The sequence below is a fragment of the Miscanthus floridulus genome, chromosome 5, assembly GCF_019320115.1.
Source record: "Miscanthus floridulus cultivar M001 chromosome 5, ASM1932011v1, whole genome shotgun sequence".
Lineage (NCBI taxonomy): Eukaryota > Viridiplantae > Streptophyta > Magnoliopsida > Poales > Poaceae > Miscanthus > Miscanthus floridulus.
In genome coordinates this window covers 139,728,638-139,748,111 of record NC_089584.1, presented here as the reverse complement: position 1 = coordinate 139,748,111, position 19,474 = coordinate 139,728,638, and the positions used below count along the sequence as shown (strand labels likewise).

General features: G+C 44.8%; 2 protein-coding genes across 2 annotated transcripts; one reads left to right on the top strand and one right to left on the bottom strand.

Annotated features, from left to right (window-relative positions):
* The first annotated feature begins 619 nt into the window (after positions 1 to 619).
* Positions 620 to 1,918, top strand: LOC136455481 (uncharacterized). Its single transcript, XM_066455490.1, has 3 exons — positions 620 to 662; positions 891 to 974; positions 1,434 to 1,918. Exons 1-3 carry the CDS (start codon positions 620 to 622, stop codon positions 1,916 to 1,918), a joined length of 612 nt encoding a protein of 203 aa, XP_066311587.1.
* Positions 1,919 to 3,704: 1,786 nt separating this feature from the next.
* LOC136455480 (putative lipid-transfer protein DIR1) lies at positions 3,705 to 4,010 on the bottom strand. Its single transcript, XM_066455489.1, has one exon. It carries the CDS (start codon positions 4,008 to 4,010, stop codon positions 3,705 to 3,707), a length of 306 nt encoding a protein of 101 aa, XP_066311586.1.
* Positions 4,011 to 19,474: the final 15,464 nt, after the last annotated feature.

Sequence of the window (19,474 nt, the reverse complement as noted above, 5' to 3'; positions counted from 1 at the left end):
TAAAGCAGCGATCAGTGTTTGGGTTGACCGCCAACGACAGTTGATGCTGGTCCTCAGATTTGACACTAATGTCTTGGACCCATTCTCTTGAGCCCAGTGAAGCATCCATTCTATCTAGGGCTCAAGGCTAATTATCCTCGAGAACACAGGCCGATCAGACAGTCAAGGGGAGCGCCGACTATGCTATCGAAGTACGAGAACGAGGACCCTTGATGCTTCTATCATAGCCACTTCTCGTGGGCCCTATGGCCCTGAGGGGCCCGCGCCCCCGACAGAAGCATCACGCAAGCCTTCAGAAGCAGTTCAGCAGTAGCTTTCTCTCATATGTGCTCTGTAATCTATAAATTCTTTTCCCACACCGGTGTAATGTGCGTTAACGTTATATATTAAAAGTTGTTGTAAAAAAAATCCAGCGCCGCTCATGTCTCTTGTGACGCACGGACCTGTCACCTGTGTAGACGCGCATGCACCCACTCTCTTAGCCTATTCACTTGTTTATTTTAGTCAGGGCTTATCAACCAGTCAACAGTGTTTCTCTCACAACAAACCAGCACCAGCTGGGGTTATAAGGCCAAAAACCAACCAACGAACAGGATCTCTGACAAGAGACCGGCCGACCATGAAGCGCTGGACTGAACTGCCACGGGACCGATGTGTCAGTGGTGAGCATTCGCCACGTTACTCTCAGGCACGCCGGTGTAGACAGACAAAGCCGCATGTTCTCATCCCCTTCTCTCATCTCCACTCGTCGACCCCTCGAGCTCTTTACCTTCAGCTCCGGATTCTAGAACGCCGAGGCCGAGTAGTCGCATGGTAGAAGAGAAACAGGGCTTTCGGGTCTCCGCCAGAGCTTCTTGGTGAGTGCGAGAATTCGGGACCGGGAAAGCCAGCCTCGAGGAGACATCAGACGTGGAAGGGTTGCCTCGAGATCTTCCACCTCCTGGATCACCGGTCCCTCGCCTCTGCTCCCCAAGGTTTGACGCCTCCTCAAAACCGTCGCATTCCAATATGGAATTGGAAGCGTAATTTTAGTTTCTCTGCAATTCTGAACTTCTCGTGGTCTGAATTCTTAATGTCCAATTTAAGACGGCCCCATAACTAACAAATCATGCTGTTTGGTTTCCTTTGACAATTCAGATTTTGATTGTGTATCTCTGTATACTTCTTCCCAGTCTAATCTTAGATTCTCAAATAGGATCGGTCGTATATATATATCCTGTGTTGTGTTGTGTTGTGTTGTGTTGTGTACATGCTGCTGAAGCCTGAAAACGTTCCAGGCGTTGCATCGAGTGATAGCTAGCTCATACAGTAGTTGATACTACCAGCAGTGCAGATAGCATGTACTAGAACGAACGGTAGCGATCTCTCGTTCGTTCTCGTGAGTTACGCATACCAATAACTGTGACGATGTATGCTGCTCCTGGCTAGCTCAGTTTGCAGGAAATGGAGGGCGTTGACCTCCGACGATGAACTGTGGCGCAAGCTGTTCAACGACAGGTGGGGAGCGGACGCCGCAGCGTTCTACGCGCCGGAGGGCTCCAAGTCTTGGAAGGACATCTTCGTCGTGCAGGACCGATCTCACCGATCTGTTCCCAAGTTCCGATGTTGCCAATTGGCAATGGCCTCATGCTATAGCTGTCGAGCAACAGTTCAGCCGCTCAGGCACAGGCAGGTCCTGCATCTCCCTTACCAGGGGTATCAGGATCATCAGGGAAGGGAAGGACTATTACTACCTGATCTACATCTACCAGGGCGAGATCCAGGGGTACTTGGGCTACCGCCAGGACAAGGACACGGACGTCGATTGCGGCAAGAACGCGCCGCGGTAGGACGCCTCCTGCCGTGGACGAGCATCGGCAGATATCGGACGCCAAATGTGTTAAGAAGGCCTGAACATGTGCTACCCTTGTGCCCCTGATCATCAGCACATTGTTCCACGCTTGTATGACTCTTGTTAATTTGCATAGCTCGTGCATAGTGTTGTGTGTATAGTGTCTCACCATCAATTCATGTAAATTGAAACTTGAAAATCATGTTTACATCTACCTGAAATTATAATTCAAGTAGGGTCGTTGAGAGGGCAAACCTCCACTTTTCTGTTTCTGGTAGACTTTCGGCTCTCGAACCTGTCAGGAGCAACTGCGACTGCTTGGACTCGCCAACTCTTTCTCCTCTCGTCCTGCAATTAAGCAGTCAAAACCAAATACATGTGGCAAAGATATTGGGTTTTGAGAAGAAAAGATAAATAACAAGGCTAAAAAATCTATTTCTCCTCTCGTGCAACAATTAAGCAGTCAAAACAAAATACATGTGGCAAAGATATTGGGTTTTGAGAAGAAAAGGTAAATAACAAGGCTAAAAAATCTACGTAAGCAATTTAAAATTCTATCAGTTCGGACATAACAAAGGAGATGTTACCTTGCTTATGAGATTGAATATGAACCTATTAGATCAGAGAATACAAAATGTTGGGGAACTCAGCAACAAGTAAAAAGAAGTGTACACTTAAATAAGAGTAGTTAGCTACCCAAATTTGTTGGTGACTTTATCAATAGTTCAATACCGAGATTTGTCGGCTCGGTCTTCTGGAGGTGTTCATTAGAAGTAGAATGTATGTGAACATGTTTATAGAGTTGAGCATGTGTGGAGAGAGAGAGAGAGAGAGGGAGCGCCGCGCGCGTTACGGGGGGAGGAAGTGGAAAGAGAAGTGGATGAGCGGGTGCGGCTGGGAGAGATGCTTGGCGAGAATGAGCAACGAACCCTATGTCTTGGTTATATATGTGCCCGGTAGAATAATAGAAATGGACTTTGCCGGGGCTGGGAGCTAGGCCACTATTTACCGAGGCAGACCTTATAATGTGACCACCTCGGTTAATGTATTAATCGAGACGGTTGCATTAGGATGACCGCCACGGTTAATAAATATTAACCGAGGCGGTCACGTTAGATTGCCCGCCTCGGTTAATAGATTTTCAGAGATGGTTGACTGTGACCGCCTCGGTTAATAAAAAGTGACCGCCTCGGTTAATCCTAGGCATTAACCGAGGCAGTTTAAAAGTCCGCCCCCCTCTGAGGCCCAAATGGAAACGTTGTGCAAAAGATTTTCTGTAGCAGTGTATATTTTATGATGAATATAATAATAGCTATTTAGTATTATAAATATTGACACTTTTTTATAAAGTTGGTTTGATTTAAGATGGTTTGACTTGACAACATTCTAGAATAGCATTCCTTTTTTTTGGATGGAGGAAGTACTACACAAGATTGGAACTGTGTTGCATTTCATGGCACAGACATGCGATTAAGTAGATTGTATTGTATGGTTCAGTTTCACAACGTGTCAACGTAGACCCACAGATCGAGTTTATGTCATTTCTTCCATGCATAGAGACTGAAATTATGAACAGCATTCGTACAGACAGTCAGACACAATGGACCGTCCGCCGGCCGGCAGGGCCAGCATCAGATCAGACCAACGACAACTCAAAACGAAGAATCAACTCGCACGTACACAATTTAATGAAGGAATGAAAAAAATAACGGACGTCCAAATTATTAACACAATCATCAGTTTGGCTACGGATTGAGAGTCGAGCCAAATTTTGTCGATCTTGACCGGAGTCGAAGCTGCTGGTTTGCATTCATGCATGCTAGGTGAGCTCGCTCGCTCGGTGTGCATGCCTCCGTAGCTAGCAGCAGCGAGACTAGCACGAGCTGGGCGCGCCCCGGATGTTGCACCTGGAAGGGATGGCCATGGCGCAGCCGGCGTAGGGCGTGCTCCTGAGCGTACCCCAGTAGTTGCGGCAGACGCAACCGAAGTCGGCGTATCTCAGGGCGTTGCAGCAGCCCTGGCTTGGCGTTGCCCCGCCACCCCACCACCAGCTCGAGCAGGCGGACTTGCAATGGTGCATCACCGCGCCAGCGTCGACGTTGCACGTCCCAGCCTCGGCCGCCGCGACCAGAAGCGCGATCGCCAGTGCGATGCTGATCACCTCCTTCCTTGCGGCCATCGTCGGATCGATCGATATGATGTCTTTGGACTATCGGCTAGGTTGTAGCTAGGCAGCGCTCACAGTGTGGTGTGTCTACGTAGCCTGCAGCACTTGTGATCCGTGTCGGCGTGTCACGATCGACGAAGGAGGGCGTATATATAGCGCGGGGAAACGAGATGACAGCGTGGCCAGCGCCGTGCATGCATGTGCAAATGTGCTCGCGCGCGCGCGAGCAAATCGCCAACTCGCCGTCGGGGTCTCATCGGTTCGAGGTCAACGGCCAGACCGCCGCAGCAAGTAGCCGCCGCTGCTCGACCTGTGGGCTGTGGAGACGATACTACTACACGGCGAAGAATGTGCGCAAAAGTACGCGTACGTCGACGTGGTCAGCAGCGGCAGCTGACGGGCTGGCGGGCGCCGTTGTAGCAGCCTTAAATTATACGTATATGTACTTTGTAGGCGTACGTAGAACGAGTTTAATACGGTTGACTAAGGACGTGATCGGTTGGGAATTGGGAATATTGGATGCTTCCCCTCTATAGGCTCTACTCTCCTAATAAGTTTCCGGTTGACTATGATGAGCTGCAGCCTCCGGCAGAGCAAGACACCGTGACTTTGCTCTGCGAAGTCCTTGCCCCCCCCTGTATCCCCCGCACAATCCAACAAATCCAACCGTGCTGAGTGATTCTAGCCCCATAAAACACAGCCAAGACCTAACAATTTTCAGCCTATACGTCACTATCTCCTATTTTTACACTACATTCTTATTATTCCACATCTTACACGATCCTTGCATTAGATTGTCCCGCTCTCTCTACTCCATCTGCCCACAAACATAAGTATTTCTAAGATTTTTAGGATAAATTAACCGAGATGACCAATGCCAGTAATCGCGTTCAGAAAAAATGGCAATAATGATATAAGCAATGATTAATTATGGGGGAGGTGTGGATTATTAGGCTACAAATGCTTACGTTCGTGAGGTGAACGTAGGAGTAGGCCACGGGCCACCCATAGTTTTTTTTTTTTTCAAACTTGGAAAGCAACAAACCAAGCATTGCATGTCTGCAGGACTACAGAGACAATGCATGCAGAGCCGACTGAGCCGTGGTCCCAAATGTCCGCTCGTACGTTCTGCCCGGCTGCCGCCCCTTCGGCGGTTTTGAGCCCTTCCCCTTGCAGCTTGCACCAGAACCGCTCCGGAGTTTCACGCAAAACCACCTCCCTGCACTTCAATTCTCTGTAGTCCGTATGACACCCAAGATTTTTTTTTGTACAGGTAAATACTAGTACTGCTAGTTGCTCACCCTTTTCGCTTATGCTGAAATTTAGCTTATGTTGATACTTATGCTGAAATATTATGAGAGAAAAATAATATTCTATTGCTGAAAAGTAGCTCAAGCAAACAGGGCTGTGGTTTCCGACCAAATTTTGTACTTCGCGCAGGGCAAAATCGGCGTAAATTTCCGACCGGAGGGAGGGAGTACTACAGAATTTATACAGTAAAATCACCACAACTGGAAGAGCGAGAGAGGATAGAATACACTGTGAAAAGGCTTCGAAGTCAACTGAATTGCTTCAGCCCATGTTTAGTTCTAACCCAAAATCTTAAAAAGTGCTACAGTAGGCATCACATCGAATGTTTGCGGCCTGTGCATGGAGCATTAAATGTAGACGAAAAAAAACTAATTGCACAGTTTGGTGGAAAATTGCGAGACGAACGTTTTGAGCCTAATTAGTCCATGTTTGAACATTAATTGCCAAATAAAAACGAAAAGTGCTACAGTAACCCAAAATTCCAACTTCGATTAATTACAGCGTCGACTTCCACAGTTCGACTGTCTCGTCTGATGAGCAGAGGAAGAAGCAGGGAACGCCCAGAAGGATGAAGCTTTGCCGCACGCAGGCATGGATATAAAAAGCAGATCTTGACGCGTCAATTCAGCCGGGACGGCGGACATCTGCACTGTCCCTAAGCTAGCTTACATCAAAAGCCTACATAACACAGCGAAATCATGTGGTGAGTAGCAGCAGTGACACACGGAATGACTTGTAGTAAAAGGGAGGTGACATGCACACATAACAGAGAACATCACATAGGAAAATGTATACACCTACATAACACACGAAATCAACAAGAAATCAACTTTAAAATGTATACACCTATGTAGCACAGTCTCAACAAATATATACACCTACATAACACAGGGAAATCAACTTTAAGAGAAATAAATAACAAGAAATAAGGTATTTAAACATGCAAACAGAGAACATCACATAGAAGAGGTAAAAGGTAAATTAAAATACAATCATGTCTCTTTTTTTTTTGTTCTAAGTAGTAGCCTGGACTCAACCTTTAGGGCAGCTTGTTAATGGTTGATAAACTTATCTAGTAGCAGAGTGTAGAGCTTAAAGAGATGAATAAACACAGTTCTATGTACGTTTTGGCAAGAAAATAATGCTCCATGTCAAAACACATGACCACATTTAAAAAAAATAAAGTCAGATTTATGGAACTGTACAAATATAGTGACGGTTTCTACAAGAACATACCAAACAATAAAACTTCAAAATCGGAACACTCTAGCATGAACAGGGAAGCCACATTAAGTGTTTGAGTTGTACTAGAAAAAGGAGAAAAATACTTGTAGTTCCTTGCTCCAACACAATTCACTACCAAATGCAATGGTGGTCCATTTTAAGCACACATATGTTACCTGTGTTTTATGGACGCAGTTTGACATCAGGTAAGACATTTTACAGGAATTTGACAGTGTTTGATTCTTTTCAATCATAGCAAAGAACATCAAAAAGAAGATTTAGATCAGGAACAAAAAAATAAAACAGAACAATTGGTGGTCCCAATATCAGGAAAATGAAGATAAGAAATTCATGACCCCAGTTACTTCAGTACTTATCAAACACTGCAAGTTGCCAATTTTCAAACATATATATTCCTACCTAGCTAGTAACAAATAAAAGGAAAAATAAAAAATGTGAACACACCTTGTTAAAACCATGTTGAGCCTCTATAACAAAAGTTGAATAAAGAGATAACGACAAGTCTATAATCTGCATTTCATATGCATTACTGTTTCACATCAGTAGTGCATTCGTGCTCTAAATGAGAAGTTGTTTCTCCCCTCCGTAACAGAACAATTGGAGATATACTTATTTCTTATTTGAAAGCAAGGACAGACTCTGCAGGCATGGTACTTGGAGAATGGATCTGGGCACATACCATTGGATTCCTGGAGGATGGGTGCAGCAGCTCATCTCGCTTGGGACTCCTGGCGGAGGAGGGGCAGCATCTCATCCCGATCGACCTACTGCACAGCAGCTGTAGCCGTATGCCTATGCAAGCTAGCAGAATCAAACATTTGGATTTGGGGATGGGGCTAGTGTGTGGAGGAAGGTACCTGTTATGGACGGAACTTGGGGCACCTATGTGGAGGCGGCGCGGGCGTGAGGAGCGGGATTCACGATGAAGTCCTTGGCGCCGACGTTCAGGCATCTACTCCGAACAAGCAGCAACGGGAGCGGCCGGCCAGGGTAGCAGCGTCGCCCTTTGCCATGCCTCCAACGCCGCCAGACATGGACGCGCAAAAGTAGTTGAAAAGGCACCCCATCATCCCCCGGTCCTCCTTGTCCACGCGGCGACCGCGTGCTCTGGATTCTGCCCCACACCGGAGTGGGAGACGGAAGCACGGCCAGACAGGGAGCCCGAGCCTAATGGCGCCACCGCCGGCCAGAACCCTAGCCGTCGGGCGGACCGAGAGCAGGAGAGGGAGGTGTGACCACGTTCTCTGCCCCGAGCTTAGCGTTGATGTTTCTTTTTTTTGATAAAAGAGGCAAACCGAAATCAATGCGAGCCTAACCTACAAGCACATGCGCGTGGGAGGTCCACGGGAGGGCGATGGAGAGCAGACACACTAAACATGAGCCGTCGGATTTGGATGAGTAATGAAAGAGAATGTCTAAGGGATAATCTGGTGCATCCGTTTTGATGGTGATATATTTTCTAGGTGTATTCATGGGTGTGGATGTAGCATAGGTCATGACTATGGAGCAGGCATTTGTTGTGTGGCTGTAGATTTATTCTAACTGGTGTATTATAGGGTGGGGTAGATCCATGCTACTCTACCGCACTAGTGTCAACAATGTCACGATCATAGTCGTTTCCACTTCTAACTAGCTCCTCGCCAAGAAATAAGAAGAATGGTATCCATTGTGTTGCTTGTGAGCTTCTTAAATCATGTAAGATATAAAAACCCAATATTATTTTCATTATTTGATCATAGTATCAACCAAATTACCCTAGTAAATTCAGTCCACGACAATTAAAATTGAAACACTCTATTTGGATCCCCCCTCTGCGATGTTAATTGTGATACAAAACTTTCTAGTCACAATCATGGAGAACACAGCAACTTGGAAAGTTTAGAGCTACGATGATCCAGAGTTGAAAATAGCAACCTGTGGCATGGAGGAAAGGGCTTAAAAGACGAGACGCGACGCCATGGCCGAGCCCCCAGTTTAACGCTTATGGAAATGGTTCGTAAACTAACCACGTAGGCGTAAAGTAGAACCGCAAAGGCAGAAGCCTCCTTTGGGCTTGGAGGAGCCTTGATTTGGAACGTTTGGACCCAAAGCGTCCGCCGATGATTTCCTGCGCCATCATCTGAATCTTCCATTCCCTGATTCTCACGCGACGGACGTGGGATGCTGCACACGGATTGAGCGATGCGTGCATGGATGGCACACGTCGTGGCTGGCCCACAACCATATTTCTTCGTTCGTAGGCTGGATAGCTGGTGTTGTTATTTCAGTTTTTTTTATTTTCTTTTCTTGTTTCATTTCTTTTTTTCTTTATATATTTATCATTTTTCTTTTTCTTTTCTTGTTTTGTTTCTTTTTGTTCCTTTTTATTTCTATGGTGGGGTGCCTTTGGTGTCCCAGCATAGCAGGTCTTAAATCCTGATAAAGGAGGAGGGTTGTGTTAGGCGCGGCTAGCCGATGTAAAAACTTAGCCACTTTAATGGAGATGAAATCCAAAAGAATCCCATTGGGGCGTAACCCTCTTAGCGACGCGCTATGTCAAAAATTGGGTATGGTGTTAAATGAGCAAGGGCCGGGTCGTCACCCCCGTGATGAGCCGTGTCGCGATCTGGACACAGTGTCAAGTGAGCAAAGATTGGGTCGTCGCATCCTTAGTGGCGCGCCACATCGGTGCCCGAGTGTGGTGCAAAATGAGTAAGGGTCTTCACACCTACTTCGGCGGGTGCGAAGGGTAAGAAAGCTAGTCGAGCCAACTAGGATCCATTTAGGTAGCTGGAATATAGGGTCCCTTACAGGTAAGTTAAGAGAGTTAGTGGACACAGCGGTTAGGAGGCGTGTAAATACTTATGCGTCCAAGAGACTAAATGGAAGGGGCAGAAGACGAAGGAGGTGGACAATACCGGCTTCAAGCTTTGGTACACAGGGATAACTTCAAATAAAAATAGAGTAGAAGTTTTGATTGATAAGAGCCTCAAGGATGGTGTGGTACAGGTGAGAAGACAAGGGGATAGGATCATCTTAGTTAAACTTATCATTAGTGATATGGTCTTAAACATAATTTATACGTATGCCCTCCAAGTAGGCCATGATGAGAGTGCTAAGCGACTTTTCTAGGAAGAATTACATCGTTTGGTTAGGGCTGTCCCAAGTAGCGAGAAGCTCTTTATAGGAGGTGATCTTAATGGCCATGTAGGTACATCAAGTGCAGGTTTTGAGGCGGTTCATGGGGGTTTTGGATATGGTAGTAGGAACCAGGACGGAGAGGAAGTCATAGACTTCGCCATAGCTTTTGATCTGATGATAGCTAACACTTTCTTCCATAAGCGACAGTCCCATTTAGTGACCTTTAGTAGCAGCCAGTACTCTAGTCAAATCGACTTTGTCCTTACAAGAAGGAGGGATAAACGAACATGCGTGGACTATAAGGTGATACCTAGAGAATGTGTGGTCACTCAACACAAGCTAGTGGTGGCTAACTTCCACTTTCTGGTGCAAGCTCGTGGGAATAAACAAGCTAGGGTTACTAGAACGAAGTGGTGGAAATTAGAAGGGGAGGCATCAAAGGTCTTTAAGGAAAAGGTCATTAAAGAGGACCCTTGAAATGATGAAGGCGATGCAAACAACATGTGGGAGAAGATGGCAACATGCGTTCAAAAGGTTGCTTCAGAGATGCTTGGAGTGACCAAAGAGAGCGAATGTGACTCGAAAGACACTTGGTGGTGGAATAAAGATGTGCAAAAGGCTATTAAGGAAAAGGAGTGCTATAAGCGCTTGTATCATGATAGGTGTGCAAAGAACATAGAAAAGTACAAGGTGGCAAAGAAGACTACAAAACGAGCGGTGAGTGAGGCAAAGGGGTGGGCCTATGAGGACCTTTACTAAGGTTTGAGTATAAAGGAAGGAGAGAAGGACATTTATAGGATGGCTAGGGCTCGCAATAGAAAGACAAGGGACTTCAACCAAGTCAAGTGCATAAAGGATGAGAGGGAACCGTTCTTGGTGAAGGAGGATGAGATCAGACATAGATGGCAAGAGTATTTTAATAAATTATTCAATGGTGAGAATGAGAATACCACCATTCAGCTAGATGACTCATTTGATGACACTAACAGGTGCTTTGTGCAAAGGATTCAAGAATCGAAGGTTAGATAAGCCTTGAAAAGGATGAAAAAGGGCAAAGCGATGGGTCCTGATGGTGGTATCCCAATCAAGGTGTGGAGATGTCTCAGGGACATAGCTATAGTATGGCTAACCAATATGTTCAACAATATCTTTCGATCGAATAAGATGCCTACGGAGTGGAGAAGAAGCATATTGGTACCAATCTACAAGAACAAGAAAGATATTCAAAGTTGTACTAATTATCAAGGAATCAAGTTGATGAGCCACACTATAAAGTTATGGGAGAGAGTCATCGAGCAGTGCCTGCGAGGAACGACATAGATATCAACAAACCAATTTGGTTTTATGCCCGAAAGGTCAACTATAGAAGCAATCTTCTTAATAATACAGGTTATGGAGCAGTTTAGAGAACAGAAGAAGGACCTCCACTTGGTTTTTATTGACTTGGAGAAGGCTTATGACAAGATACCAAGAAATGTTATGTGGTGGTCTTTGGACAAACATAAAGTCCCATCACCCTCATCAAGGACATGTACAACAATGTTGTGACCAGTGTTTGAACAAATGATGGTAACACAGATTACTTTCCGATTAAAATTGGACTTCATCAAGGGTTAGCCTTAAGCCCATATCTCTTTGCCTTGGTAATGGATGAGGTTACCAGGAACATACAAGGGGATATCCCTTGGTATATGTTATTCGCTGATGATGTAGTGTTAGTGGACGAAAGCCAGGCAGGAGTAAATAGGAAACTAGAGTTATGATGATAGACCCTTGAGTCTAAAGGTTTAGATTGAGCAAAACTAAAACCGAATACATGAGATGTGACTTTGATGGAGTTATACAGGAGGAGGGAGATGTGAGTTTAGAAGGTCAAGTAGTGCCTAAGAAGGATACCTTTCGGTATATGAGATCGATGCTATAGAGGGATTGAGATATTGATGCAAACATTAGCCATAGAATCAAAGCAGGCTGGATCAAGTGGCGACAAGCTTCTAACATTCTCTGTGATAAGAGGGTACTACAAAAGCTAAAAGACAAGTTCCATAGAACGGCGATTAGACCGGCTATGTTGTATGGAGCAGAATATTGGCCTACAAAGATTCGACATGTTCAACAACTGAGTATTACAGAAATGTGTATGTTGCAATGGATTTGCGGTCACACAAGAATGGACCGAGTTTGGAATGATGATATACGTGATCGCCTAAAGGTAGCACAAATTGAAGAAAAACCTATCCAACATCGGTTGAGGTGGTTTGGCCATGTCCAAAGGAGACCTCCAGAGGCACCAGCGCATTATGGAGTCCTAAGCCAAGCTAATAATATGAGGAGAGGTAGAGGAAGACCGAAATTGATATGGGGGGAGGGAATAAAAAGAGATTTGAAAGCTTGGGATATACCTAGAGATCTATGTTTAAATAGGAGTACTTGGAAAGCAGCTATTGAAGCGCCCGAACCATGACTTGGGGCTCTTGGTGGGTTTCAATTCTAGCCTACCCCAATTTGCTTGGGACTGAAAGGCTATGTTGTTGTTGTTGTTATTTATTTATTTTGTTTTCTGGTGTCTTATTCTTCTCTTTATTTTATTTATATTTTTAACTTTCATTTATTTCTTATTATTTTACTTTGAATATTATTTTTTATTTTTTGTTTTCCTTCTATTTCTTTTTTATTTTTCTACTATTTCCTTTTTAATTTACTGTATGAGCTATTTTAGTTTTTTTATTTTTAAGTTTTTCGTTACATGAGATACATGTCATGTTATTCATGTTTTTATGTTAATTTTTAATTTGTTATTTATTCTAATTAATTACTTTAATAACATTTTTTATGATATACTAGATACATGCGATGTTTTCGTAGGATAGACATGATGTTCTACAATGTATTTTGAGGTATTTATGTAGTATACATATAATGTTTATGTAGTATATATGTAATGTTCTATTATATATTTTGTGATGTTCACATAGTATAGACATGATGTTTGACGATGTATTTTGTGGTATTTACGTAGTATACATGTTATGTTCATTTAGTATACATGTGATGTTCTATTATGTATCTTGTGATGTTTACGTAATATACATGTGATGTTCGCATAGTATATATGTTCTATGATTTTTTTGCGGACACTATGATGTATTCTGTGATATTCACATAGTATGCATGCGATGTTCTATGATGTATTTTATGGTGTTCTATGATGTATTTTGTGACGTTCACATAGTATACATGTGATGTTTTGTGTTATATTTGTGATGTTCACACAATACATATATGATGTTTTAGATGTATTTCTTGGTGTTCACATGATAACATGTGATGTTCTATGTTGTATTTTTATTATGTTCACATGATATACATTAGATGTTCTACAATATATTTTTGGATGTGCACATATTATAAGTGTAATGTTTTTATGATTATCTTTGAGTATTCATATAGTACTTATGAGATGGTGTGCGATATATTTTTTTTGGTTTTGAAATGGTTTAATAACAGAAATATTTCATATTTATCACAAACATTAATGTGCTATACTTGTAGGAGAATGACATCTTAAACCATGGGGTCTTTGGGTTCAATCCTTGCACTCTCATTATTTTTGTGAATGTTATATACTTTCTTTATTATAGCTAGAGAAATAAGCATGCAGAAAAAAGCATGAGCGCGGACGAAAAAAGCACGTGGACGGGAAAAAATCGATCGCAGAAAAAATCGAGTCGAGCACAGGAAAAAAAATCAATCGTAGAAAACAATCGAGTCGAGCGGAAAAAAAAGCACATGGACGGGAAAAAATCGATCGCAGAAAACAATTGAGTCGAGCGCAAAAAAATTGAGTTGAGCATAGAAAAACAAACCGAGCGCGGACGGACGGAAGAGCGTGGGCAAGAATTTGCGAGCACGGGAAATAGTAATCGGCCTAAGGATCACGTCCAACCGCATGACCATAGCAACCTCCAAGACACATGTGACGTGAGACAGGACACTCTGCCGTGCCAAGTGAAGCCACCGTGTGTGAGGTGTCAATACCGCGTGCGAGCTCCTGAGTGAGACAGCCTCCAAGTGAGAGACCCGCCGCTGGCCCCCTGCCTTCTCCCTGGCGAGCTCGCCGCCGACAGGGCAGGAGAGTCGGTTCCCCTTTGTCCTCTCCTTCCCCTCCATATCTCTTTGTAATATTCCCTAGTGGAATAAGCCACTTCATGGGAGTTTTGAGAACATCTATTCTCCTCATCTCCATCGCGTTGGAGGTGGGCGGATTGCTCGCAGCCATGGTGGCCAGTGAGGGTCTCCAAATCGATGTGGTGAGTACTTCAACAAAGCCCTACTACTCTCCCATGCTTCCTCCTTCCTCGCTCCCTGGCAGTCTGGGCAGCATGGTGCTGCTCTCATCCAGATCGAGTGAAGGTGGAGGCATGGACAACGACAGCTTCAGCAACACTAGTGACCTCGACCCGCCATGTGTAGACATGCAGAGCAACCGTCCTCATCGTTGAAAGGTCCTAATATGGCTAGAGGGTGTGAATAGCCTATTTAAAATCTACAAATCAACTAGAGCAATTTGATTAGTATAACAAATGATGAAATGCAAACTTGCTCAAGCTCTATAAGAGTTACAAGCCACCTATCCAATTATTCTAGTTGTTATGATCAGTAGGCACATAATCCACTAGGTCACTACTCACTAAGAGCTCTCACAATTGCTACACTAAAGAGCTCCACTAGATGAACTTAATTTACAAAGCAAGCTCTCAAATCTAGCTACACTAAAGAGCTTGATATAGCTAGTTTACGGGAATGTAAATGAGTAAGTGAGGTGATAATACCGCCACATAGAGGAGTGAACCAATCACGAAATGAATACTTTATCAATCACCAAGAGAATACCAAAGGGCAAGAGACAACCAATTTTCTCCTGAGGTTCACATGCTTGCCAACACGCTATGTCCCCGTTATGTCGACCAACACTTGGTGGTTCGATGGCTAAGAGGTGTTGCTCGAACCTCGTCTACACAATTAGACACCACAAGAACCTACTCACAAGTGAGGTAACTCAATGACACGAGCAATCCACTAGAGTTACCTTTTGGCGCTCCGTTGAGAAAGGTACAAATCCCCTCACAATCACCGGAGATGGCCACGAACAATCACCAACTCATGCAAATCCTCCTCTACTGGTCCAAGCCATCTAGGTGGTGGTAACCACCAAGAGCAACAAGTGAATCCCGTAGCAAAAACACGAACACCAAGTGCCTCTAGATGCAATCACTTAAGTAATACACTTGGATTCTCTCCCAATCTCACAAAGATGATGAATCAATGATGGAGATGAGTGGGAGAGCTTTAGCTAAGCTCACAAGGTTGCTATGTCAATGCAAATGGCCAAGAGAGTGAGCTTGAGCCGGCCATGGGGCTTAAATAGAAGCCCCCATGAAATAGAGCCATTAGGCTACTCACTGCACTGAACACGGGGCGATCGAACGCTTCGAACATATCGACTGGATGTAGGACCCTAGCGTCTGGTCGTGCGATGCACGCCATGTGTCCCTTCTCTTTAAATACTGAGCGCCCAATCCCAATGATTAAGTAATGACTAGGCACGCTGTTGTGAAGTGATCGAACGCTGGACCTCAGCGTCTGGTCATTTCCAGTAAGCATCCAGAAGCGAGAAATCACGATCGGACATGTTCGGTCATGCTCGATCGGACACACTCAGCATTCGGTCACTCAACGTCATCATACGTCAGACTGATCGGACTCAGGCCCTAAGCGTCTGGTCAGTTTTCACGCCAGTGTCCAGTCATGAGACCGAAACAGTGCGCCCTAAGCTGCCACTGACTGGATGCGCCGATCCAACCAAGACCAGCGTCCGGTCACTCATAGTGACCTCTGTCTTTTTTATATAGGGCGTCGATGGCACCGTTGGACTATCCGCACTCTATGGGCGGACACTCCACCGGTGAAGTTTCTAACCCTTGCTCAAATATGCCAACCACCAAGTGTATCACCTTGTGCACATGTGTGTTAGCATAATTTCACAAACATTTTCAAGGGTGTTAGCACTCCACTAGATCCTAAATGCATATGCAATGAATTAGAGCATCTAGTGGCACTTTGATAACCGTATTTCAATACAAGTTTCACCCCTCTTAATAGTATGGATATCGAACCTAAATGTGATCAGACTCACTAAGTGTCTTGATCACCAAAACAACCATTTATATCTTTGCCTTGAGCCTTTTGTTTTTCTCTTTCTTCTTTTCAAGTCCAAGCACTTGATCATTACCATGGCATCACCATCATCATGTCATGATCTTCATTTGCTCCACCACTTAGACTAGTGCTACCTATCTCATAATCACTTTTGATAAAGTAGGTTAGCACTTAGGGTTTCATCAATTCACCAAAACCAAACTAGAGCTTTCAATCTCTCCCTTTTTGGTAATTGATGACAACCCTTTCACAAAGATATGAATTGAAATTCAATTGAATCCATATTGCTTGTCCAAACATATTTACCATATGTAAAAGAATATGGACAAGTTTCATGAATCCCATATGGTAGCGATTGCTCCCCCTACATATGTGCTAAGAGTTTGGATTGAAGATTGCACATATGCTTAGATGGGAAATATAGGAGACAATGTCTACCAAATGATGCTAAGGTATAAGAGATGGACCTTTGAAGCGTGATACCAATTGAAGTGCACTAATATATGCAACACCCCGGTGTTACGATCTTATTTAGCGCCACGATTTAGGCCTAAGTAAAATTTTCGTAATGAGTTTCTCGGAATTTTTTATTTAAAACATACGTGAAGTGATAAGCGAATCTTGTGTGTCTTAGTTTTCGTAGACTCAAATTCAATGCTCAAGTTTTGTATTTAGTATTTGAGTAAATTGGGAGCGTAAGTTCAATTGAGGAAAATGCAACTCTTGTTTTGGTAAGTAAAAGTGATTCGGTAGTATATATATATGATAGCTCAAAAATCGCAGTTAGAATTTAAAAACTATCCAATTCCTTTGTGTCGCATTGTGTTGCGCTGCCGGCCACGCTGCGCTGTCCTTTATGTCCTATTCGCCTGACTGTGGTAGTTGAGTAGCTCCTCCTCCTTTGCTTTACCTCTGTCTGCCCTGGTCTTATCTTTGTCTGTCCTCTGTGCTGTGTCATGCACTTTCTCTTCTCTCTTGATAGCGAAGCAGGTAGCAGCTGGTCTTGTCCAAATTTTTAATGGGGGCACCAACAACTGTGCAGTGCATGTGCTCAGAGATTGGCCTAGAGGCTAGCGTCTCATCCGTGCATGTCCAATTTCAAGTCCCAAGCGCTCAGAGCTGGTGAGGCCGGGTCACCGTCCTTGTCGGCAGCATGCTTCTATCTTTCCTCCTTTCTTTTTTTTCTACAGCCATGAGGAGGCATCTCTGCTCCAGTCCACCATAGCGCCTCCACCTCACTCCCAGCGCTGCACCACTGCAACGCTCTAGCGCCGGTGCTCCCTGCTGCCCAACGCCGTTGTCGCACCTCCAGCTGATGTCATAGGAGCGCGTGTGCATGCTTTCCCACGGCCGTGCCGGTGCTCTGTCCACGCCGCCATGGCATGCCTCCCGCGCTATGTCTGCTAGTGCTAGCCTCTCCTGTGGCTTCTCCTTCCCCACGCGCCCGAAACTATGCTGTCCCATGCCCCGTCCACGCTGGAGCCGGTCCATCCCCGCGCATGCCTTGGTCCCGTGCTGGGCATGCTGTTCCTTGGCGCGCCGTGGCCGCACTCCCTCTCCTCCTAAATTCGTTGTGCACTAGGAGCCTCCCTTGAATTCCTTACACTCCTAGGTGTCCAAGGTCCTTAGCTTGCCAGTGCAGTCGGTCGCGGGATAAGTCGTCCACCAGTGAGCTCGCCCGAAGCCTCGTTGTCGCCGATGGTCACCATGGGCGCCGCACCAAGCTTGGTCTTGAGCCCTCCCATCCCTTCCATTTTTCTATGACCTTCTTGGTGTTATTGCTCCGCGTTGATGCCTCAGACTCGCCTGCGACACAGGTTCGCTGGAGCTCTAGTGGTTCATCGGAACGAGGCTGGCGCCGCCGTCATGCCCGCTCGGATTCGCCCTGCATGTGACCCACCTCCTCTGCAGCTTCGCCTCACCAATCAACCGTCGCAGCTCGACCTAGGTGAGCCCTGGTACCTTCGCGATCCCTCCGCTTCCTTGTTTTCGTAGCTATGTTGCTGGTGCGTGCGTGCCATGGCTGCCTTTCATGTCTGCACGTGGGTAGACATGCCCCTGCACGCCGCTGCTCTAACCATGGGCCGTGGCGGTCTTGTGTGGCCGCACGGACATCATGCTGGACCTACTCCGCTCGCGGCTGGCGCCCCACCGTCATGGAGCCTCTTCTGGCTGGGTTCGGCCACCGGTCGGCTAACTCGGTGCCGTGCTCTGTTCTAGGGACGGTCGGGGACTTGGTAATGCGAAGACGAGTAATTTTGAGGCCCTAAATGCAAGACTTGTGACTGAAGTAAATAGTGTCAACAGTCGTAATACGAATTAGAAAGACGACAAGGTCTCTTTTGCTAAATAGGCGTTTTGTCTGGGCCGTTCACGCTGCGTGGGCCGCGCGTGCGCCATGTTTCGCCTAGGCCACGTGTCCACTTAGGCTGTCGGCCCCCACTAGACCGCCCACGCGTGGTGGGCCGACCGATTACCAACGCGCTTGGGCCGTAGTTTGCACTGCGCTGGGCCGCTCGCACCAGGCTGTTCGGCCTATTTCTGTTTATAGGTTTTCCGGTTATTTTGTTAAATCAGTGCTCTTCAAAAATTGGAAATAAGGTGTAGCAAAATTATAAAAATGCCAAACCAGTTCTGTTGAGTTTCTAAAATCACGGTCTATCCGATAGGGTATTTTGTGCGCATAGGTTTCGTATGTTTTTAGGGTTGCCCTAATTATTTTAAAAATGCTTAATAGTGTTAAAAGGAGAACTTGTAGGAATTTCTGTGGGAAATTGTTAATAGTGTTGACTCTAAAAATTTGACGTAAACTACTAATATTATAATCTACCCACTGTAAATTTTGTAGCTCAATAATAATTAGTTTGCTAGGTAGCTAATGATGCTCTATTTCGAATAACGATTAAATCGATAGATAGGAATAAAGAAACAATTTGGGTTTATATAACTAAACTAATTGTTGGGAAATAACGCCTTATCCGACAACGTGTATATGTAGCCTAGGTACGGGCGTCGTTAGAATTAGCCCATAACTCAAGAGGCGTACGTCGTATTTTACGAGTCACGATTGCAGTTCATTAATTACATATTTGCATTGCATCGCATGCATATCATATAGGTACGATAATGGCTCAATGGATCGATCGAAGGATGATTGGGAATTCAAAGGTGGTGTACTGGTATTCTCTCTAGGAGATGCTGCTATGGGCTTGTTATCTAGATGATGGTGGATGATCTGAAGATGCAGATACTAACTTATTGTTATATCTTACCCAGGCAAGCCCCGGTGCATAACCCCTACTTTCTGCAGTTTAAATTATATATGTGCATTAAGTTTTAAGGAGTTAAATGAAGCCCACCTGTATATATATCTTTATCCTATGAGTCTTATTAGTATGACATGATCGTGTAGAATGCTATGCTACAGGACTCTGGTAGAAGTTGAGTGGTTGCCTGTCACTCACGAGATATAGGAAATATATTATTGATTTATCATCACTTGGAAAATATAAAAATGGTGGAAACGAAAAATGGTGACCGGACAGGGATATGGTTTGGGTATTGGTGAGTGTAAGGAGTTG